Source organism: Notolepis coatsorum (genome assembly GCF_963971535.1).
Source record: "Notolepis coatsorum genome assembly, chromosome: 13".
NCBI classification, from domain to species: domain Eukaryota; kingdom Metazoa; phylum Chordata; class Actinopteri; order Aulopiformes; family Paralepididae; genus Notolepis; species Notolepis coatsorum.
In genome coordinates, this window is record NC_140177.1 from 87441655 (window position 1) to 87464010 (window position 22356).

At 44.3% G+C, this 22356-nt stretch overlaps 1 protein-coding gene across 1 annotated transcript in view; it reads right to left on the reverse strand.

Moving 5' to 3' along the window:
• pappa2 (pappalysin 2) overlaps positions 1–22356 on the reverse strand; it is a gene marked incomplete at both ends in the record, with an annotated part of 373122 nt that overhangs the window by 12782 nt on the left and 337984 nt on the right. Inside the window, 1 exon segment of the mRNA XM_084327732.1 lies at positions 6932–7030. Coding sequence (XP_084183858.1) covers positions 6932–7030 — 99 coding nt within the window.

Below are 22356 nucleotides of genomic sequence, written 5' to 3' on the forward strand. Positions count from 1 at the left end.
CCCCTCATCAGCTTACCTTCATAAGCAGGTGTGTGGTCACCTGCTCTCCTCCTTCCCAAGCTTTCACCACAAGGTGAGGTCAAGGGCTGCAGCGGCCGTCCGAAGCCAAGCATCGCCCCTAACTAACAGAACTTGGTTATAGTCATAACCTAACGTTCTGTATCGTTAGTGGCTTAGCTTGGCTTCGCCTTCTGCACAAGGGAGGCCAAGCGGAGCCACTTGGCTGACAAATACACCCCGCTGACAGCCCCCCAAAACCATCAGAACAGGGAGGGCCGAGCCCCCCCGACCCCCCCTAATGGAGGGTATCCCCCCTATTAGAGGCTTCACGGGAAGGCGACGGACCCGACCGTGCGAAGAGCTCTCAAGCAACTTAACGCACAGGGTGAGCAGACCGTGGCTTGACCCCACGACTACACACACGCACAACCCGCATGCCACCCGGGAACGAACGGAGGAACAACCTCGTTACTGCCCCCAGAATCACGGGGTCAAGGGCAAACCCAACCCCGTGGCAAGGCCGTAGCAGCGGAGCGCGAAGGAAGACCCAGACCCACCAAAAGGACTGGACCCCCGGAATGGGGGCCCGGAGAAGTCCATGATGCCAGCATCAAGACCCCACCAGGGGGGCACCTAGTGACCCCGCCCCTCACATCGCCAGCGTATTCGGACAAAGGCCCCTCAGCCGAGCGGGCCCTGTCCCCCTCAACAGCACACCGCCTGGAACACAAGCCCTGCAACAGGCAGACAGCATGGTCATAACACACAAGAGTTAACCAACGGAACAGGCAGTGCACCGGGGAAGACCAGGCAACAGGCTGTCAACCCAAGCCTGGAACAACTGCGGACGAGGCAGGCGCCAGAAAGGACAGCCGAAACAGCCGCCCCGGCGGAAGGGGCGTATGCTGGCGTTGTCGCATAACCAAGCTTTCAACAGCACGTCAGGAGCGGGATCCGTAGACCACACGGCCCCTGACAGCTGCCCACAGAAAAGCCCATACGATCGGCAGACGTCATGAACGTGCAGGGGCACCCTCAACCGGAGAACCGGGAGTTGACACTGCAGCAACACACCAGAGAACCAACCAACCAGGCATTACCCCATGCAATGGTTGGTCCCATAACCCCTCAGGAAAACCCCGAAACGCACCGGCGGTACCACCGCAGCCCGCGTTCCGGTTCCCAACAGGGCCATCCCGGGCCTACAGGTCAACGGGCATCACCCCGGACCGGGCCCGGCGATACGGGGAGCACAGGATCCCAAAGGAGGTTAACCCCACCCAACAGGCTCCTCAGCGCCAAAACGCAAGAGAAGAGCGTAATATGGAAGACCAGCCCCCAGCACCCCGCACTCGGTACCAACAAGGGGTCCCATAACGCACAACCCTGTGACACCCGGATCGACCTAGCATTTTTCCCCCCGAAAAAACCCTAAGTCCCTCAGGGTACCAGAACAGCAGATCTGCATCCCCAGCGGACAACGGGTGCACTGATCTGGACCAGCGCGACCAGAACCAGTCCCGTGCCCTAACCACGCCGACCTGCCAACCCCAGGAGAAGGGGCAGATATGCGCGTCTGATCCCAACATAAAAAGAAGGCGCCACCCAGACGTGTCGGTATGAACCGCGTCCGGCGGCCCACCCCTAGGGCGTGAGACCCTTCCCATATGCCCAGACCCATTCCGTCATCATCCCCTGACATGAACGGGAACCCATCGACAACACACAGGATGTCGGAAGAGGAAAAACCCCCATCCCAATTGCTCCATAAAAACGCTGTTTCACCAAAGCAAACGAGGCGCGCCAGTCAGCAACGGCCAAAGCACATCCTGAGCCAGCACTATGTGTGCGTTTGGACATACCCACATCAACAATAGGCCGGCTAGACCACCATATTGAATCCCCAAGACGCCCAGGGAAACGACAAGAGGGGCGAGATGCAATCAACTCCATGAATGAACATTCAACTCTTTATAAAATAAAGAAAAGGCATCACATGTATGACCTAACTGCACAGCTGGGAGTAAAAAACCCTGTGTTTTCACATGATTTTAATCCAGTCACTCTTCTTAATCAGAGTGTAAGACCAGATTCCCCCAGAAACACCTTCCCACATGAGACCACGGTCAAGAAAAAGATATGTAAACTGTGAGACACGTGACCAACAGACTCAAGTTTGACACAAAAACGAGCGCAGCAGGTTAAGTCCTGCGCTCTACCCTCGACATCTTTACGACACCAGCTCATGGAAGGCGTCGCCATAGCAACAACGCTATAACGGGCGGGGAAAACCCACCGGATCCTGTCATAACAGGAGTCGGTAGAATACCCCCCCCCCCCCCCCCCTCCCCCGCCAAGCACTGGCTTGGCCCTGACTGGCTTAGCAGGAGGGTCAACAACCTCTAAACCAATCAAGTGGGTAAAGGAGGGGTTTATCCGACACCCCCTCCCGAAAAACACACCTTCTATCCCTACACACAGAAAACAACCGTAGCCATTTTGAAAACCTCCGGTAGAACAAAACACATATAGCATAAGCTAATACAATGTTAGCTACCCACAAAGTGTAAAAGGGATTACAACAAAAAACACAAGTCGCCTGTGCGTGAATCCCATACCCGCAGCCTAAGCTATAGGAAGACGTTGAACGAGAGTAATGGCTAGGCCATGAAAAGTGTGTACGAGCATTACTGCAACTAACAACACAGCGTTGTGAACACATACTTAGTTAAAGCAATGGAATATCACCAGTTCTAATTGCATGTGGAGCATCAAGCTAATAGAACCTATTACCGAGTGTAAGTTGCAGACCTTGCTTAAAAACTCGTAACACAACACAACTCATTCCCCCAACGTAACAGGGTAGATTCATAAAACACAACCCCACCACATGATTTGTATTGAAGAAACACACAGTTTGTTCGGCCAACCACAGTCCCCCTTATATCAGGGAACTTTTTTATTAAATAAATAATATGTGATCAAGGCACAAAATCATAGGGGGGCCGGGGAGGGTGTAGAGGAGGGGACACAGAGGGGGAAAAGTCACTCAACGGCGCCTGCCACCTCGCGCCGCTCGAGTCTGGCCACCCCGGGGAGCCCCGGAGGGACGGTAGGTTACAGTCTGCTGGACACGACGTTCCCTACCGTCTCCTCCGGTCTGGGATGGGCCGGCGGTGGCTGAAGCGTCGTCTCGTCTCCTAGCCCTCTTGGCAGGGCCAGCAGCGGCGGCGGGGGCAGTGGTAGCGGCGACGGAGACAGCTCGACGTCGCGGAAGCCTTCTGCCCCCACCGGCAAGGACGGGAGGCGGAAAATGGGGTTGGAGGATGGATCTCTCCTCTGCCATCTCTCTGCATGTTGAGGTCATCAATAGCAGGGCCTTCCCGAACAGGCCAGCGTCGGAGAGGTCGGCCGTCAGAAGAGGGGCTCTCTTCTTCTCTGGTACACGGGCCTGCTCCAGCCAAAGGTGACGCTGGCCCAGGGTGGCCAGGGCGCGCACTTTACCCATGGCTATGGCTAGCACCTGGGAGAGGTGCAGCACAGCTCCCGCAGCCTGGGTGATCTGATCGCACCTCACCTCGTTCAGATCCGCGCCGCCCGTCATTATCCCCGATACAAATCTAGCCAGGTGGGCGATGTTAGAGGCCGCAGCCAGCGACTGTGTACCGGCGATAAATGACTGGTCACCCCAATAAGCCAATCGCCTAGCCGACCTCCCCTGGAGGACCGGCTTGCATAGGGGCTCCCACACCATATCCGGACAGAGGAGCGCGGCCATCGGATTGTCAAGCCGAGGTACGCCCTCCCCCATACCTTTGACCAACCCCGACACCCGCGTAACTGGTACGTAGGCGGGAGTCAGTCCCATGATGTTGGAGACCGCCTGGCCCCGACGAACATAGGCCCCCATCGATGGGAAAAATGGGTAGACAACGTCCACCCCTCTCACCGGGGGACGCTGCCAGGGATGGCCTATGAGGTCATCAGGGACAGGAGCAGGCAATGGCTGCGGCAGCGGCACACCGTTTGCAGCGGCGGCTACCGCCATGAGCTCGGGAAACAAGGCCCGCAGTTCCCCCTGCGGACCCTCCTCCACCGACCCCGCATCCCTCGCATACAGCAGGCTGCGACTGGTCAAGGAGCCACAATCCGATGCGGCCGACAGTAGGGCATCCTGTTGATGAGGCCAAGGTGGTTCCCCGACATCCTCGAACAAGGCGCCCCGTGGAGCCATTTCCCCCCACCCCGGGGTCTCCGGAGGAGGGATACTCTCCTCCACGGGACCATCATACAAGAACCCGTCCGCCTCCTCCATGAAGTCTTCAGTTTCCATCAGAAATCCAGAGTCGGACGCGGCCTCGCTGGTCTCCAGCAATTCCCCAAACCCAGGCCGTTCGCGTCTGCACGCCACCATGTGACGACGTGAGCGAGCAGACGCAAAAAGTTTTCGTCGCAAATCCCCTGGCTCTAAGACAATCCCCCGTTCATCAACGGGCGATTCCCCAGAAACAGAGGAACCAGAGTCGAGATCAGGCCATCGCCGGAGCGACGGCTCCGAACCCTCGGCTCGTCGGTGAGGAAAACTATCCACCGGCAGTCTCCCGGGCTGGGTCGGCAACCACGAGAGTGGCAACAGCCCAGCACCGGAACGCACGACGGAGGCGGGAATGGAGAATCGGTGGTGAAGAGTAGGTCTAGCGGGTCTACTCTCCGCGGAATACATTATGACCCAAACCTTTTTCTTATATAAACAAGTGAGAGAAGAAAAAGGTTAGGCACAATGTAAACCTAGTCACAACTCTTTTCAACTTATCAACGACACGTCAAGTGGGGTACTACCGAGGCACTTCCTTGTGGTGAAAGCGAGAAGGAGGAGAGCAGGTGACCACACACCTGCTTATGAAGGTAAGCTGATGAGGGGTGTGGTCAGACTAATACTGGTATTAGAGGTACATTTGTGGTTTATTCAGTACGCGTGCACGTACGCGAGATAGTGCAGAAGGCGAAGCCAAGCTAAGCCACTAACGATACAGAACAGGTGCCTGTGTGAATGTGTGGCTCTTTACAATAGTCAGCAAACAGGCAGGTGGAAATTGAGAGAGATGGGGGGGGGGGGGGGGGGGGGTGGGTCACCGGATTGGACAGAATTCATCATCAAAATAAAAAGAATAATGTTTGTCTTAGGCGGTGACTTAACAAGTCATCCCTGGTTTCCACTACAAGGACAACCAGAGCCAAGCTGGCTAGGTGACTTGCTCATAATCCCACATTCTGTTTCCCCTTGAAAAACACATTTACAGTTAAAGAGGAATTCTACTCTCGGTCTCTCTTGTAATTCGAAGGCTTGGCGCAAAAGGGGCGTAAGTGACATTTTCAGAATTTTACAGGAGAGCAAAGACAAACGTCAAACTCAATTGAAGGTTTCCACTTACGACTTTATGTTTTCGGCCTTTATTTGAAAAAGTTTAATTATAGTGAACTCATCCTTTTACCATTTGATAGAACTCATCAAGAGCTTTAAAATTATATATACAACTCATTTTCAACCGAGGTGTCACTTAGGCCCCTTTTGCGCCAAGCCCTCGATTTATAGACAAGGTCACAGTGTCCTAGATGCGAAGTGTTCTCACATACTGTAGATTGAACTAGTCTTACCACATGTTTCCCTATGGCAAGGGAAAATTAACAAGTTATTAAATGTGCTTTGTTTGTGGTTCACACAGGCTCTTTACCTTTAATGAGGTCTTCTAATAATGAGTTTTCTCTCTGATAAGGACAACGTTTTGATTTTGAAAAAGAAAAAGCTGCAAAAACTGTCAAAACTAGCATAGCATTGCAGCATAGGTTCCCTGACGTTGACTGAATGAATGCTTCTGTGCATTCTCGTAGTGGGGGGAATAACAAAACTACAACATTCACTTAGGACTGGGAAGTATACAGTATACGTATTTTAAAAGTTTATCAAAAAGATATTTCCTTGCAGCAATATTAAACAGTAAACTAATACACCATTTTGAATGAAATAGGACCATGACAATTGTATAACAAGATAAAGACATAAAAAAGATATATCACATTGTAATTGTTGAGAACTACCATCAAATACCACCTATTACCGTCAAAACTGTGATATCTGCGATGATACAGTATAGTTGCCCAGCCCCCTCCATCCGCTCCTTTAGTGTTAGCAATGTGGCTCTTAAATTGGCTAGTTAGCAAAACATATAATCCCCCTAAAACCCAAAAAGTCAAATGCACTGTAAAGGACAAAATTACTGCTAAACAGGAAAGGAAAACACAGTAAATGTTCGCCATAGGTAAAAAAAAAAGAAAAACGACAACACTAAAAGGTCTACTGGCACCGGTTGAAATGAGTCATCTTCCTCATATTCAATATCGTTGGTCCCATGTCAGCTCGCTGAGTTGTTGACTTCTTGAGCAAACCTCGTCAGCCTGCCCCCCCCCCCCCCCCCCCCCCCCCCCCCCCCCCCCTCCCAGTAGCCTCAGTCGGCCCTGCAGTGGAGACCTGGCTCAGTGTGAGAGGTGAGGGAGGCAACGGGATCAGTGAAAAGCCTATTTGTTTACTCTTGGGATGGAGAGAGCAGTGGGGGAGAAGGGTATTCTGTCATAAAGGCTTTCACAGGGCCCTCACAAAGTCTACTGTAGAGACAGAACATGCAGAACTTTTTATGTACAGTATGTTTGGATCGGTGGATTGGACCTGATGGAGATCCACTCTAAACATTGTCCGTCTTTTAGTAAATGGTGTTAGCAGAGTACAGTGTGTGGTTGTGTGTGTGTGTGTGTGGTTTTTCCATTTATTTTCTTTCATTTATTTGGATGGCGTATTGTGCCTTTAAAAGAAGTGTTAAGGAAGCGGAGAGAGGGTGTTTTGGCAGAGTTGCACTGTGCTGTTTGTTTTCTTGCTTACCTTTCTGGTGGAGAGCGTGGATGGACAGCAGTCCCCTCCGTCGTACTCACAGTAGGCCCGGTTGTTGATGGTGTCGCACCAGCCATCACCCCCAAACGGCTACATGCAGACAAGAGAAAAGGAGAAACTATTTAAGAAGATATTACACGAGTGACGCTTTCATATCTCGAGGATCACGAAAAGAGTTTGAGATAGGTCGATTGCAATGACAAAATGGAGGATATAGTATCATAATAGACACAAGAGAGAGAGACATCAGTGTTTATTACTGTCTCAGTATGTGACCTGTTGACGAAGAGACGTCTGTATTAATAAATGGAATAATGAATTAAATGAATTAAAAAAATCTAGCAACGTTATCTTATCTTATCTACTTTACATTGTTTAGAAATACCTGCAAATACCTCCGGGAGAGTGGGAGTACGAACTCTAGCGTGGCACGAAAATTGCAGAATTCAAGTTGCATACAAATCTCAAATGCGTCATAATGAAAGCCTTTTAACATGTTCGATTTAACCTTGAGGGTCTCCCTGGTGTGCCAACAATAAGAAAACAGGAGACAAGTGCCAGAGATACTTTTGGCCTTCTCCCTCTTCGGGGCTGATGGAGTCATTTATAAGGCTCAAAGGGGAAAATCCACCCTAAAATAAAAATGTCCATAATCTTATTCCTGTGATCAATCAATATCTTGGATCAAGAACATGTATCTTGCAAAACAAGAAACAAGAAGGCCAAAATATTAAAGCCCTGTTTAAACTGGATTTGTTTTATGGGTGGAAGGTTGTATAATTAAAATTATTTATTAAATTCAGGATATTAACCCAGTATGAATCTGCCATGTCCAGAAAGTGATCACACAGCCCTGACAGAAATACACCTAGTGAATTTCACATCAATCAAGTTGTTATGCATTGTACATTATTATATGCATTTTTTGCGACACGTCACATTTGATTTACACCATTTTCGTGGCATCACACATGTAACGTTGACTTCACTGGTATCACTATGATCACGGGTACCTTCACATAGGCTACATGTGGATGGTTCTAAAAAAACACACTGGAAAATCATGTGATTTATTTTCATGTGACAACATTTAAGAACCCCCCCCCCCCCTCACTTGATTCAAAGATCATAGGAATAACATCTGTGAATTCTGTTTTGGGGTGGATTTTCCTTTGAAGTGTTTACCTGGGAAAGAGAACAGCTGTTGGGAAGATTTTCTGCAGAGCCTCTGCTCACTTCAAAGAGAATCCCTTTTCCTTGTCCCAACCAACCTGCCATGCTGTAAATAAATCTATTTAATCGCTTTGTTTCAGGCTAAATACTTTCCCAGTAATTACACCAGCACTCGGACTCACGATGACTGCGTGGGTAATTCTACCAATTCAGCCTAATTTCCGATGTGCTATTAATGTTCCATTCGTTTGAGTTTTGTAAGCATTGGTCCCTGTGTGGATCAAGGAGTAGCTCACAGTTAAAAAAAAAAGAAAAACACATTCCCCCCCAAAAGGATTTATGTACTCTGTAAGTCAGTATGGATAGAAAAAAAAGAATAATCATACACCAAATTGTTTGGCATATCGCTAAGATATACTTTAAGTTCAACAAGTAATTTTCCTCAGTACAGCACCTTACATGAGTACAAGCCTGTCAGAAATACCCAACGTTATTTATCAATCTCCACTGAAGCCGGACTGAATAGTATATACTTAATATTCCTGTACATACAGATCCTAAATTAGGCTGTTTGGTTTAGCCTATTCATTTGCACAGTCTATCTCTATATAGACTATATCTCTATCTATATGTATATATAACTATACTGTATCTATACAAATGAAACCTGAATATTGTTGTATATATATGAAATATCCCTGTCTGTCTATATCTCAACTGTATCTATATCTATATGTAGACAAAAAACTATATGCAATTGGAGTATTTTATGATCTAAAAAATTTGACACAATTAACCATGATATATTAATTAACAAATTGGAAAAGTATGGCATCAGGGGAGTAGTACTAGACTGGAGACAACAGTATGTGAAACTGGGTGATTGCTCTTCAATGTGTTTGGACATTGCTTGTGGTGTCCCCCAGGGGTCAGTGTTGGGGACACAATTATTTATACTGTCAATGACATAAAGTGTCCAAGTCACTCAAATTAGTTTTGTTTGCCGATGACACAAATATTTTCTGTTCTGGGGATAATTTAAATAAACTGCAGGAGGACATTACGCGGGAAATGCTTAAAATTTAAATATGGTTTGATTTGAACAAATTGTCATTAAATGTATCTAAGACAAAAATAATGCTGTTTGGAAATTGTAGGAAAGATATATGTGTACAGATACAAATAGATGGGGTGGAAATTCAAAGAGTGTCTGAAATAAAATGTCTTGGTGTCAAGATTGAAGATTTTTTTTTTGAAAAAAAATCAAACATATTCAAACCAAATTGGCAAGGAGCATTTCAGTAATAAACAAACTCAAAGTAAAGCAAGTCCTGGATCACAAATCACTTCACATTCTCTACTGTTCACTAGTTTCACCATATTTAACTTACTGTGTTGAAGTCTGGGGAAATAATTATAAATGCTCATTACACCCATTAACACTTTGATTGGCACTCACGAGTTTTCTCGGATTTATAATAGTTACGTTGAAAGCCACTCACGAGATTTCTCTGATTTTTTTTTTTAGCGATCTGAAATCATATTGCATCACGCGAGCCTACCCTAGTCTACCCAAGAGCCGCCGGCGATTAGATGTGGAAAAAAGCGCCCCCTATCGTCTCCCAGATGACATCAGGGATTTTGGAATGGACTCAATGAAAATGGATGGGGGAAAAAATCCTGTACTCCACATTTTCCAGTCCACTGATGCAGCCGGGGTTACCACAGTTCATTATGGATCCTCTGAGCGCCGCGGATCATGAGTTCTACTGTATACACGGTAGATCTATACACTTATCGATTTTTTCGAATGGTGATCAGGAATTGGAATATACCAGTTGGATACCATCTCATTTCAGGTAAGGAATCTATGTTATCAGTGTTAGGATAATCAGACTAGTTTTGATGAAGATATAAGCTGTTTTGTGAAATGTGCTCTATCGGTTTCACTGTAAAATCCATGAGGAAATGAAAACGGCTATTATCAGCGCGTGGCTCGAATGTGCGTGCGTGTACGTATAATATTGATCATCTAGCGTTTATTTGAAAACTATTCATAAATAGGCCGACAAATATCAACGTTCTGGAATATTCCAGTAAAAGACGATTATCACAGAATGGCCCAGAATGGGCTGTTTTTTACCTCAAAACGGGTGCTTTTCAAAATGCTCTCAAACGGAAATGAAGTGATAAAAAACCAATCTGCCTTGACAGCACTGACTGGAAAATGATTCTTTGATAAGCGACGGGCAGATTAGACACATAGCCATCATTTAAAACATAGATTAGGCGATATTAACGTTAACATTGAAGTGGATGGTGGCATTCAAGCACTAAGTCGTGCGCCCCCTGGTGGCACTGAAAGTGTTAACCATCCTACAGAAAAGAGCTTCACAAGGTTGGATATCTGGAACATACTCATTCACTTTTCTTAGTCAAAATTATAAAAAATTACTGATATTGTAATGTATCAAACTGCACAAATAATGTACAAAGCAAAAAATTATAAACTCCCAGGAAATATTCAAAGACTGTTCAACGTGCAAGATGGGGGTTACAATTTAAGGGGAACATTTCATTTAAAAAGATACAGTTTTCGAACGACCATGAAGAGTCTTTGTATTTCAATATGCGGAGTAAAATTATGGAACGGTCTGATTGTGGAGTTAAAGCAATGTCAAAACATAAAACGGTTTAAAATAAAATACAGTCAAATGGTTTTACAGAGGTACAGAGATGAAGAAGGGGTTTGATAACTTGCAGTATGTATATATAAATGTATATATGTGCATATATAGGTATATAGTTGTATGTGTATACAAAATGGCTAGAGGAACTTTACAGGGTAACATACAGTTTGGCAAATATTAATTTGTATTATTAAACAATTTATTGTTAAACTAAGTTCATTTTCAATATAAGTCTAGTAATGTATGAATTAGTAAATACAATATTGTATGTTCTGGTGAGTAAATAGGGGTGGGATTAAATAAGTATGCTTCTTCCCACTCATTTTCAAATATGTAAATGACAAAAAAAATTATTAATTAATGTGTTTGACTTTTTTTGTTTGTTCTTTGTTATTTTTTATATACATTTATTATTTGAATGGCTTAAGGCTATATATGTACTTGATGTTTGTTTGTTATGTTGCATATTTGAAATAAACTTCAATCAAATCAAATCAAACATTTAACTATATCTATACAAATGAAACCTGGATATTGTTCTATGTGTCTATCTACATGTATATAATGTAATAATGTATCTCATCTCACTAATGTGTACAAAATCCATTTGCAACCATCCATTCAAGGTGTATATTTTAAAGTTGTATATTAAATTTTTGCTGTTAATTCTTTGTTTTAGTTTTTACTGATCGTAATGCCTATTCATCTATGCACTGTGGGGAGCACAGGGGAAGCATTTCACATTAGTGTATGTGTACGTTTGTGACGAATAAAACTTGAACTTGAGGTAAAACCCCAACTAATTTCGAAGGGAAATGGCACCACATAAACAGCTTCTAGATTGGATAAGCATATGTGGACTATATATCAAGACTGTACTCTGGCAAGGAGAGGCACACACCTGCGCTGAGCCATGCTTATCCTGAACCAGTATAAGCCCTGAGGTTCTGAGGTTAACGGTTAATCATGAAACTGGTCTGTGTCTAGAATATCTCCATGTACTGTATTTATAGTATTCAATTGCAGCCATCTTGGCCGGCAAACAACAGGTGATTGTAATCAAATAACAACTGATTTTCATTAAATGACAACAGTGGCCAATGAGCCGTGGTGTTAGGCCACATTGGTTGGCAAGAAACGTCATGAGAATACTACTTACTGTATGAATAACATTTCACATTAATATCCCAATTAGAATCTTTCTAAAAAGGGATAAATATTTGTGTTCATCTTTCATCAGTGAGGGGGTGGTGTTATGGTTAATAGTGTGAGGTTGTGGTTAACATATTCCCTGCCACGGTTATATCCATCAATGTAGCCTCACTGCCACCACTCTAAGCCTATGGAGATGTTCACCTTCTTTGCAGGGCTATAACTTTTTAAATTGTATTGCTAAATTGACATTACTATGGCCCATTCAACATCGATCATCTATCGTTCAGGATGTAGGAACGTTATACTTTTTCATTCATAGATTCTTCCAAAAATACCTTCTAGAATATAAGTATGTTTACATCGTTTTCTGCAGTAATTCATAGAACGTGAGTTATAGGCATAAACGCATAGATTATCAACTGCAGTTTATTCCCGATACACGCTATATTAAAAAATTCAACTGTATATGATCCTATACGTTATGCCTCATCATGCGCGGATGAACGGGGGGGGGGGGGGGTCGTTTATAATTCCGTGATCGTCAGTAAATGCTTTATGTAGTATGGGTTGATTTATTGATCAGATGGTTTGTAAATAAAGAAATGTACAATCGGCTTGAAAATAACGTTACTGTCCTCTTACCGTTCGCCGATGAGACTGGAGGAAAAAGATCCCACTTATTTGACGTCGATCTACTAGATCCATTTCTGGTTTGTATGGCGCAATAAACGGCCAAATCATATCGATTATTGAGTTATGGCAGCGATCCATATGCACACCAGTGTTTGTCTGTAGTCCCGCAACGATATGTGACTGCCGGACGGATTTCCCAGATGCACAGATGGCCACTTCCGGTTGTAACTCGCCCGATCATCCACCAGGCGGTGATATTGAGGCGTTGCACTATTGTGCAGGGTCCCACTGTATCACCAGAGGCTGGGTGGCGGAATTATGAATGCCATGGCGAAAAAATTTAATATGATCTCAATAACGCCGTACAGCGTGGTCAGGCAGAATTCGCATGGCCGGCAGACACGCTGTACAACGGGATTGGCAGGGAATGTGTTAACAGTGAGGTGCAGGTTAATTTTAAGATTCATTGGTATAGACAATTAAAAAACAAAACAAAAGTTAACACTGAATACAACAGTACTAAAGGGCCACCTCGTGAGTAAAAGACAACAGAAACCCAGCAAGGTCATTGGGTTCAACCAACGACCGTTTAGTGTTTTTTCACATTATCACATGTTTAAGTGTACCTTGTATTGCATTACAGGCGATGCATCATCCTACTGAAGAGGGTAGAAGCCACGCCAGCAAAACCCACACCTTTCTCAACACAAACACTTGGCCTGCTGGCGTGAAGAGAAACTATGGAACCTGCTGTATTATCAACAGACCAGCCAAGGCTTTTTTTTCTCAGAACATTATCAAACCCAGATATGATTCATAGCACATAACTCTGTGTATTTTTCTCTTTATTTTAACCAGGTTCCACTTAGTCCTCCTCCGATATCATTTTTTACCATCTGACATCCCCCCCCCCCCCCCCCTTCATTACTCTCGGCCAAAAAACACTCCAAAATATTACGTGAGACGGAGGTATGCCCTCCTCTTCTGTTTTCACGTGTGAGTCATTGTGTTTTTCCTTGGATAAGGTAGACGTGCTCTGTGCTGCAGGGGTGACGGGGGGTCGTAGACCACACCGCCGGTTATGACAGCGGGCCACGCACGGCAGAGAGCGAGTCGGGAATTGTGGGAAACGCGCCACTGGTGAGCCAGTGAGTAATAGCAGGCCCTTCATAACAAGACACTCTGAGCCTGGGGGGGGGGGGCTGTCAGTAACGCAAACATTACAATCCTCATCAGCTGCATTTCTCTTAAAGGTTATTTGATGCCAGAACATTTCGGCTTTATTTGAGAGTGAATAATAAACACAGACAGGAGCATCTCAAAAAGAGAGAGAGAGGGGGGGGGGGGGTACTATAAGACACAGCGCACCAACCGACCTGTAGGAGTCACTGTCCACAACGTCCGATCCCCACCCATCAGCTTCCCACCCCCTAATACTGCCAATTGTATTAGTATGAACGACCAGCCAAGCTGATAGCAATGCGGAGAGCTGGGCTCGAACCCAGCGTCTCCTGCATTGGTGGTGAACGCCTTGCCCACTGCACCACCTAGCCGCTCGAATGTGTTAGTTTCTTAAACACTGTTGGATGATGTAATTGATGGGTCATGAGTCATTGTGGAACAAAATTAAAATCGTGCGAATTGATTGATTGATTGATTGATTGATTGCAAATTTTATTACTGTCCGCCTTGTTTCCAACTGGTTAAGTTTAGGCACTCTTTCGAAGTTGCTCTCTTTCGAAGTTGGTTAAGGTTAGAGTTTGTCTTTAGAGCAGGGCGATAGACCACCAGCCCTGATTCCAAACTCTAACCATAACCAACTTCGAAAGAGAGCGACTTCGAAAGAGTGCCTAAACTTAACCAGTTGGAAACAAGGCGGACAGTAATAAAATTAGCAATCAATCAATCAATCGCAAATTTTATTACTGTCCGCCTTGTTTCCAACTGGTTAAGTTTAGGCACTCTTTCGAAGTCGCTCTCTTTCGAAGTTGGTTAATGTTAGAGTTTGTCTTTAGAGCAGGGCGATAGACCACCAGCCCTGATTCCAAACTATGAAAAACAAGTGCTATCTCACTCTCCCTAGTACCATGGACCAGTTCGCATACAGGACAAACAGGTCCACTGACGACGCAGTCTCCCAGGTACTGCACAAGACCCTTTCTCACCTTGACAGTCAGAAGGGGGGCTATGTGAGACTGCTGTTCATTGACTATAGTTCAGCTTTCAATAATATACCATACACCATAGTCCCCACCAGACTGGCTGACAATTTGATCGATCTGGGTCTGAACCCCACCCTGAGCGCCTGGATCCTGGACTTTCTGACCGACAGGCCCCAAGCGGTCAGGGTGGGGGGTCATACCTCCAACTCAATCACCCTGAGCATCGGGTCCCCCCAGGGCTGTGTTCTCAGCCCCCTGCTGTATTCGCTGTACACACATGACTGTGTGGCCAGGTTCAGCTCCAACTCCATAGTGAAGTTTGTGGACGACACAGTGGTGGTGGGTCTGATCTCTGACAACGATGAGAAGGCCTACTGGGAGGAGGTTGATGTCCTGGCACGCTGGTGCCGGGATAACAGCCTACTCCTGAACATTGGTAAGACCAAGGAGCTGATCGTGGATTTTAGGAGAATACAGCAGGGGACACACATGCCACTGTGGATAAATGGGGCTATCGTAGACAGGGTGAGCAGCTTTAAGTACCTGGGAGTCCGCATCACAGAGGACCTGACATGGTCACAACACACATAGACACTTTGGTAAAAAAAGGCAAAGCAGCGGCTTTATCACCTGAGATAATTAAGGAAGTACAGAGTATCGGGGAAGATACTCCACTCCTTCTACTCCGGGGCCGTAGAGAGCATCCTGACTGGGAACATCACTGCCTGGTTTGGAAACTGCACTGCCCAGGACAGGAAGGCCCTACAGAGAGTGGTGCGCTCAGCAGAGCGTACTACGGGTATTGCACTACCACCCCTGCAGGACTTATACAATAGGAGGTGCAAATCCAGAGCCTGCAGAATAATGAAGGACCCTCACCACCCCAACAATAGCCTGTTCAAGCTGCTGCGGTCAGGCAAGCGCCTCCGCATACACACAGCAAGAACAGAGAGACTCAGGCTCAGCTTCTTCCCCCAGGCCATCAGAACATTGAACACTGATCTCTCCACACACAAGCACACACGAACACACACGAACACACACGAACACACACACACACACACACACACACACACACACACACACACACACACACACACACACACACACTGCACTCTCTCACACACAAACACTCCACAGGTCACTTTAAACACATAAGAAAAGGTCACTTTAAAGGAAATAAAACAGGTCACTTTGAAGAAAAAATAAAACACATAACTGGATGTTTTTGTATAGTATAGTTAGGATAGCATAGAGTATAACTGTATTGTATAGTAGTGTACATAGGACTCATTGCCTTTTGTATTTAATCTTAGTCTATTTTATTTCTATTCTATTTTATTCTATTATTATTTGTATTTGTTGCACAATCAAAGCGGGCATGGCCACCTTCATTTCACTATAATGTCTTGTGTATGTATGTGATGAATAAACCTCTTGAATCCTCTTGAATATATTATAATGCATAATGATTCTTGTGTGTGAGATGATGAGATGAATGCTCTCATACTGCATTGATATGTGCCTTTGTAGTTTATTCTGTTGTTTCAACCAATCATGTTCATATTAGCAATACATAAATAATAACAACAATAAGTTAACACTACTACTACTACTACTACTACTACTACTACTACTACTACTACTACTACTACTACTACTACTACTACTACTACTACTACTACTAATAATAATAGTAATACATTACAATAACCAAGTACAATCCTAGATCATATAAGCAGACTATAAAATTAAAATAAAGGAAAGGTCATCTACTACAAGTAAGGTGTCAGGCTCCTCGTCAACTTCCATTAATTTTGGGGACCAAGTTTGAATATCATACTTCTGACGTAGGCCTACAGTATAAACAAACTATACAGAAATATTATTCTGTGTAATGTATTTTTCTGTGTCAAAGGCTAATTTCAGTAAAGGAACTATTTCTCACTTGAGGTGTAGTTTGACCAACTGTCTCCTTTTCACATAATGTTCAGAGTCTTTCCTCCAGCAAGGCAGCACATCATCATGGGTAACCACTCCCCAAACATTCCACACAAGGCAAAGATACACACTCAAACGTACAACAAATGTACTGGATGTGCTTTTATTTTTCAAAGGCAATACATCTGTAAAGTCACAGATGCAAATGCTAAAACAAACACATACCTTTGACTCAGAATTCACTGTTTCATTGCAATATATACAGCAGTAGTGTGTTTACACTTCAGAAGTATGATATTTCGACTAGATCCCCAAAATGAATGAAAGTTGATGAGGAATGGTGGTGTTGACAGCGGACGACAGGGACAGGCAGCGGTGGTCTCTAGCTTACTTGTAGATGCACTTAGATAAGAGGTAAGATTGATGAAACCTGGCAAGTTCTATCAAAGTGAAATGTCCATTTAAGACACAATAACTGAGGGGGGGGGGGGGGGAATTCAGAATAAGTACTCTGCAAAGTTGCCGATTTTAACTAGCTTGGACTCATTGAGCAGGTCATTCCAAAGTCTAATACATTTTCCCATGGATTGTAAAACTCTTGTATAATGTGTACCTCAGACCAGATCAGGAACAAGGCAAGAAATAGGTTGTTCTCAAAAGGTATGCACTGTGTGTGCAGATATGCCCAATAGTTCCTTCTACATTTGGTGTATTCCAATTCCACTGCTATCAAATTACCGGTTTGTGAGTTACACTGCTAAATGGATTTAAATTTTTTATAATCTTTTCCCCCCTTCTTTTTCCATTTTTCTCCCCTCCCCAATGTTAGTCGTTGCGCACTCTACCCCATACCGTCGGTCTGGGAGGGCGGAAACTATCACATGCTTCCTCCGACACATGTGTACCCAGCCCACCACTTCTTTTCACCTGGCAGCGCGGACTCTCACTGGGAGAGTGTAACGTCTGGAAGGTCACACTACCTCCCTCCAGATCCTTCCCTCGCTGTGCAGGCGCCCCGACCGAACTTTAGGAGTCGCTGTTTACAACGACCCCGGACCCACCCACCAGCTTCCCTCCCGCTGACTCTGCCAATTGAGCCAGTATGACGGCCGGCCAAGCCGGAGGCAACACTGACAGCCGGATTCGATACCAGTGTCTCTTGCGTTGGTGACGAGCGCTTAGTCCGCTGCGCCACCCAGCCGCCCCGCTAAATGGAATGTTGACACCGAAACTTGAATGTGGTTTTCACGGTGTAGCCCTGTCAATTACCAAATTAGGGTGAGATGTTGTACAGGAGGAACCCCAAAGGAAGCGTTGTGGTCATTTTCCTCTTTGTATGCATCACATTATCAACTCAATCTCAACTCCTTTCAATGACAGCTGAAGTCCATTTTATGCTTGGAACAATTTTTACAAATCAATACTTTCATAATAATAATCATTAAAGTAATCTATTGGGAGGATCTGGACTCACAGGGACTCACATAACTGATAACATAACCAATTTAGCTATGTTTGATTTCAGGCAGCTCATTCCATAGTCTATCATATTTTCCTATCACTATTTTGCAGGACTCATGCACATAATAATAGGGGTGTAAAGATATACAGTACACACAGATTGGATACAAATATTTGGTTTTGAGGTCACGATTCGATGAAAAGTCTTTTTTTACTAGACATCACTCAGGTGTATTATTGATGCTCTCATTGATACTATGTTTGTTTCTGAAGTGTGTGTGTGTGTGTGTGTGTGTGTGTGTGTGTGTGTGTGTGTGTGTGTGTGTGTGTGTGTGTGTGTGTGTGTGTGTGTGTGTGTGTGAGATATATAGAGAGAGAGGGGGGGCTTTGGTAGACTATTGCATTGGTCCATTCATTGAAGATGAACGCAATGCGACATCTTTTACTAGGCTCACCCACCAACAGTGCAGGTGCTGAACTGCTGATCCGAATGTATAGGTAAAAACCATATTATGCGTTTTCATCAATAAAAAAATGGCAAAAAAAAATTCACTGGGGGCCTACAAATACATTCTTTCATGGGGCCCAGAATCTGGAGCTACACCCCTGTGTGTACTCACATTATCTTTAGTGGTTGTCAGATTCCAGATTACATTATTCCAGCATAGAGGTATGAGCTGGAAAACACTGCGGTTACATAGCTTGAAGTCTTATGTAGTACAGGTCAACATTAAGGCTGTCAATATATTAAAATATTTAATCTGATTAATCGCATGATTGTCCATAGTTAATCGTATTTTTTGTATCTGTTCTAAATCTTTCGTAGTCACGGCAAGAGCCTTCTTCACTCCTCCTCATCCTCCCTCCACGTTCACCACACACCTTCACTCCTCCTCATCCTCTCCCACATTTACAACGGAAGCCTCACATCCTTATATGGGCAGCACCCCTTCACCCCCTGTCAAGCTCCTCACTCAACACGGCAGCCATCATCTCCTGATTCACACGCTGCCAGGCACCTCACTCCACACAGCTGTATCTCATCCCCTGATCAGCAAGAGACACTACATCTACCGGCAGATTCTGACCAGACCTCGTTGTGGTGTTATTCTAAATTAATTAATTAATTAAATTACCTAGGTACAACGACTCAGCCTGAAGACCTGCTAGACCTTCTCTTGTGATTATTCCATGCTCTAACATTGCTTCTCTTGTGCCCAGGACCTCCGCTCCAGTGAACCTTCCTGTCTGGACACCTGGAGCTGCAAAAAGAGTGCCCCTGCTCTCTCTTGACACAGACCTGTGTCTTCTGCCCACAACTGCACTGGAGTGTACCTGTCCTCATTCCCCCAAGAACATTCTATCCCTGTCTGTTGCACATTCCTTGATGTCAAACCTGTCTGCTTGGGGAACAATATTAAATACCCTAAAACGCTCCATTCTCTCTTCCCCTGTGTTCAGCTATTGGGCTCTGCCTAAACCCATTCTCACAAAATCTACCATAACTCATTCATGGCCACACCCTTTTCCTCATCTGCACTGACTAGTGCCAGCTTTTCTTGACCCTTTTCACTATATTTCATGATATTTGCGGAGCTATTGTATATTGTATATTATAGCTATGGAGACAATAGTATGGCTCATTTGACAGACACTATTTCTAGTCAAACATGTAAAAAAGCATTTGTTTCTACACACGTAGTTTGTAGTTTATTACACGCAAAAGATCGCCCATTTCCAAGATAATCCAGTCTTTTTCCATATAAAGGCGTTATATGTGTAACGGAGGTACCGCGTGTCTATCACGATGGACAGTGTAGTGAAGTGGCTGTTTTAATTTAATGTATTACCTTTTTGAACTGCAAAGTAAAACTGTCAAAAAAATCTAATAAAATAAAGTTCAGTCTGTTCATCTCACTTCAATAATTTTTATTGCAGAACATGGTATTTTCTCAAGCAGACGGATGTAAACACTGTAATCTGTGTTGCATGTACCTGAGAAACTGAACTGTTTGTATTACAGTCATATTCCAACTTAACTGAATGCACATGTGTGTGTGTGGACTACTGTACTATTACAGGTATTGAAATGAACAATGCAACTTCCTTATACAACATATTTAAAAAGTATATATATTTATGAATAATTAAATATCGATACTTGTCGTCCCTGTATCGATACAGTATTGCCACGCAAAGTATCGCGATACTACTACGTATCGATTTCCCCCCCCCACCCCTACCGGTTACATATGCAATAAGCCCAAACCGTTCAGGTTGATCCCCTGAAACCCCAAATACTCCCAAATCAAAGGTATATTATACCATGTACACATGTGAAAATGCGATCGTTACAAAACGCTTGGTTTATGTCCGGTTAAGTAAGACACTGTTATCATTACAGAAACATGTTTCAGGTTCGGTAAAATAGACATAGGGGGTCCTTACCTTAGCCACAAAGTAATCCAAAAAGAATAATTCCAATGATCCCATCGGCGATTGCGTTTACTCGTTTAATTACACGTGTTTACGGGACACTATAGGTTTTGAGGCGAGCAGATCTGCTAGCGATAGCTTTTAACATAATTTAAAAAGGTTCTTCAGTGAGCAAGCGTTGTTGTGTGTAATTGGCAGATACAACTGTGTGTCATCTGCATAACAATGATATAAAATAATATTATATTAACTCATTGACCGCCACGCTCTTTTCCCATCTTTGCATATAACGCGTCATATCTCGCGATCTATGAAGAAATATAGATTATTTTGGAAAGGGGCGATGTTTAGCGTGCACAAACTAAAGTATGTAGAAATTAACTGGTTAGTCAATGTTGGACTATGAACAATGCCTGTCAAATGAGCCATACTATTGTCTTCTGTATTATAGCTATGGAGACAATAGTATGGCTCATTTGACAGGCATTGTTCATAGTCCAACATTGACTAACCAATTCATTTCTACATACTTTAGTTTGTGCACTATTACAGGCTAAACATCGCCCCTTTCCAAAATAATCTATATTTTTTCATAGATCGCGAGATATGACGCGTTATATGCATTATGCCCAAATCGTTCGGGTTGCTCGTATGAAACTCCAAATACTTAACAAATCAAAGGTATACCATATACATATGTGTCTTCACAAAATCATCAAGAGGGGGGGTCGTTTTAACTCGAAACTGCGATCGTTACCAAAAGCATGTTTTAGGTCCGGTAAAATACGACACTGTGATCGGTACAGAAGCATGTTTTAGGTAAAAGAAATACCAGCAGGTTACCTAAGATAGACCTTACCTCAGTCAGAAGGTACTCCAAAATTTATAAATCCCAGTCGTCCCATTGCGATCGCAATTACTCATGTATATTGGGCCTGGCTACCATACGGGAAAGAATAGCTCTGAGGCACCAAATCTCTGGCTGATTGCTATGTCCTGATCCACTCCGAGGCGGAAGCAGCCGGAGGTAACCCAGTACTGGAAGACAACTGATATTCCCAGTTCAAAAGGTAGGTGATACTGCGACCTGACGGGATTCGATCGTCATTGCAATTCCAACGTAGGCAGCTGTGCCAGGGAGACCCAGGCAGCTCAGAGCGAGTGTTTAGAACGGGGATCAATGGGAAAATATCAAAGGATCCAAAAACTAGTATACTCGCTTTTGGCGCTCACGCGTTGGCGACGAAACACGAAGAGTTAAGTCCTGTACCACTATTCAAAAATGAAAAATCACATCTAAAGACTATCCTATTCTAACTTATTGTATTATTCTATTGTATATCTGTACTGCTTCATACTGTTTTGTCGGTTATACTCTGTTGTTTTGTTTTTGTTATTGCAATGTATTTTATTGTAAAGACAGGAAAGCACTTTGGCTCAACTCATGTTTGTTTTTAAATGTGCTATAAATACAAGTGACTTGACTTGACCTGTAAAGAAACTGTCAGTGTTCTAGCTCAGTCAGCGTGTAGAGCACTGGGATCTGTACTGAGCAAAGTTAAACACTGTGGTAATCTGGGATTCCACACTTATACACAACTCTATGATTCATGTGTGAGTCCAGTGTCTGACTATGCCTCTGGGGTTTGGGGTTTCCGTGAATATTCAAGGTACACAGAGTTATAGGATCCTTTTTGGGAGTCCATAAATGTACTCCGGTTTTGGCCATTAGTGGCGATATGGGATGGGAACCTCCAAACAGACA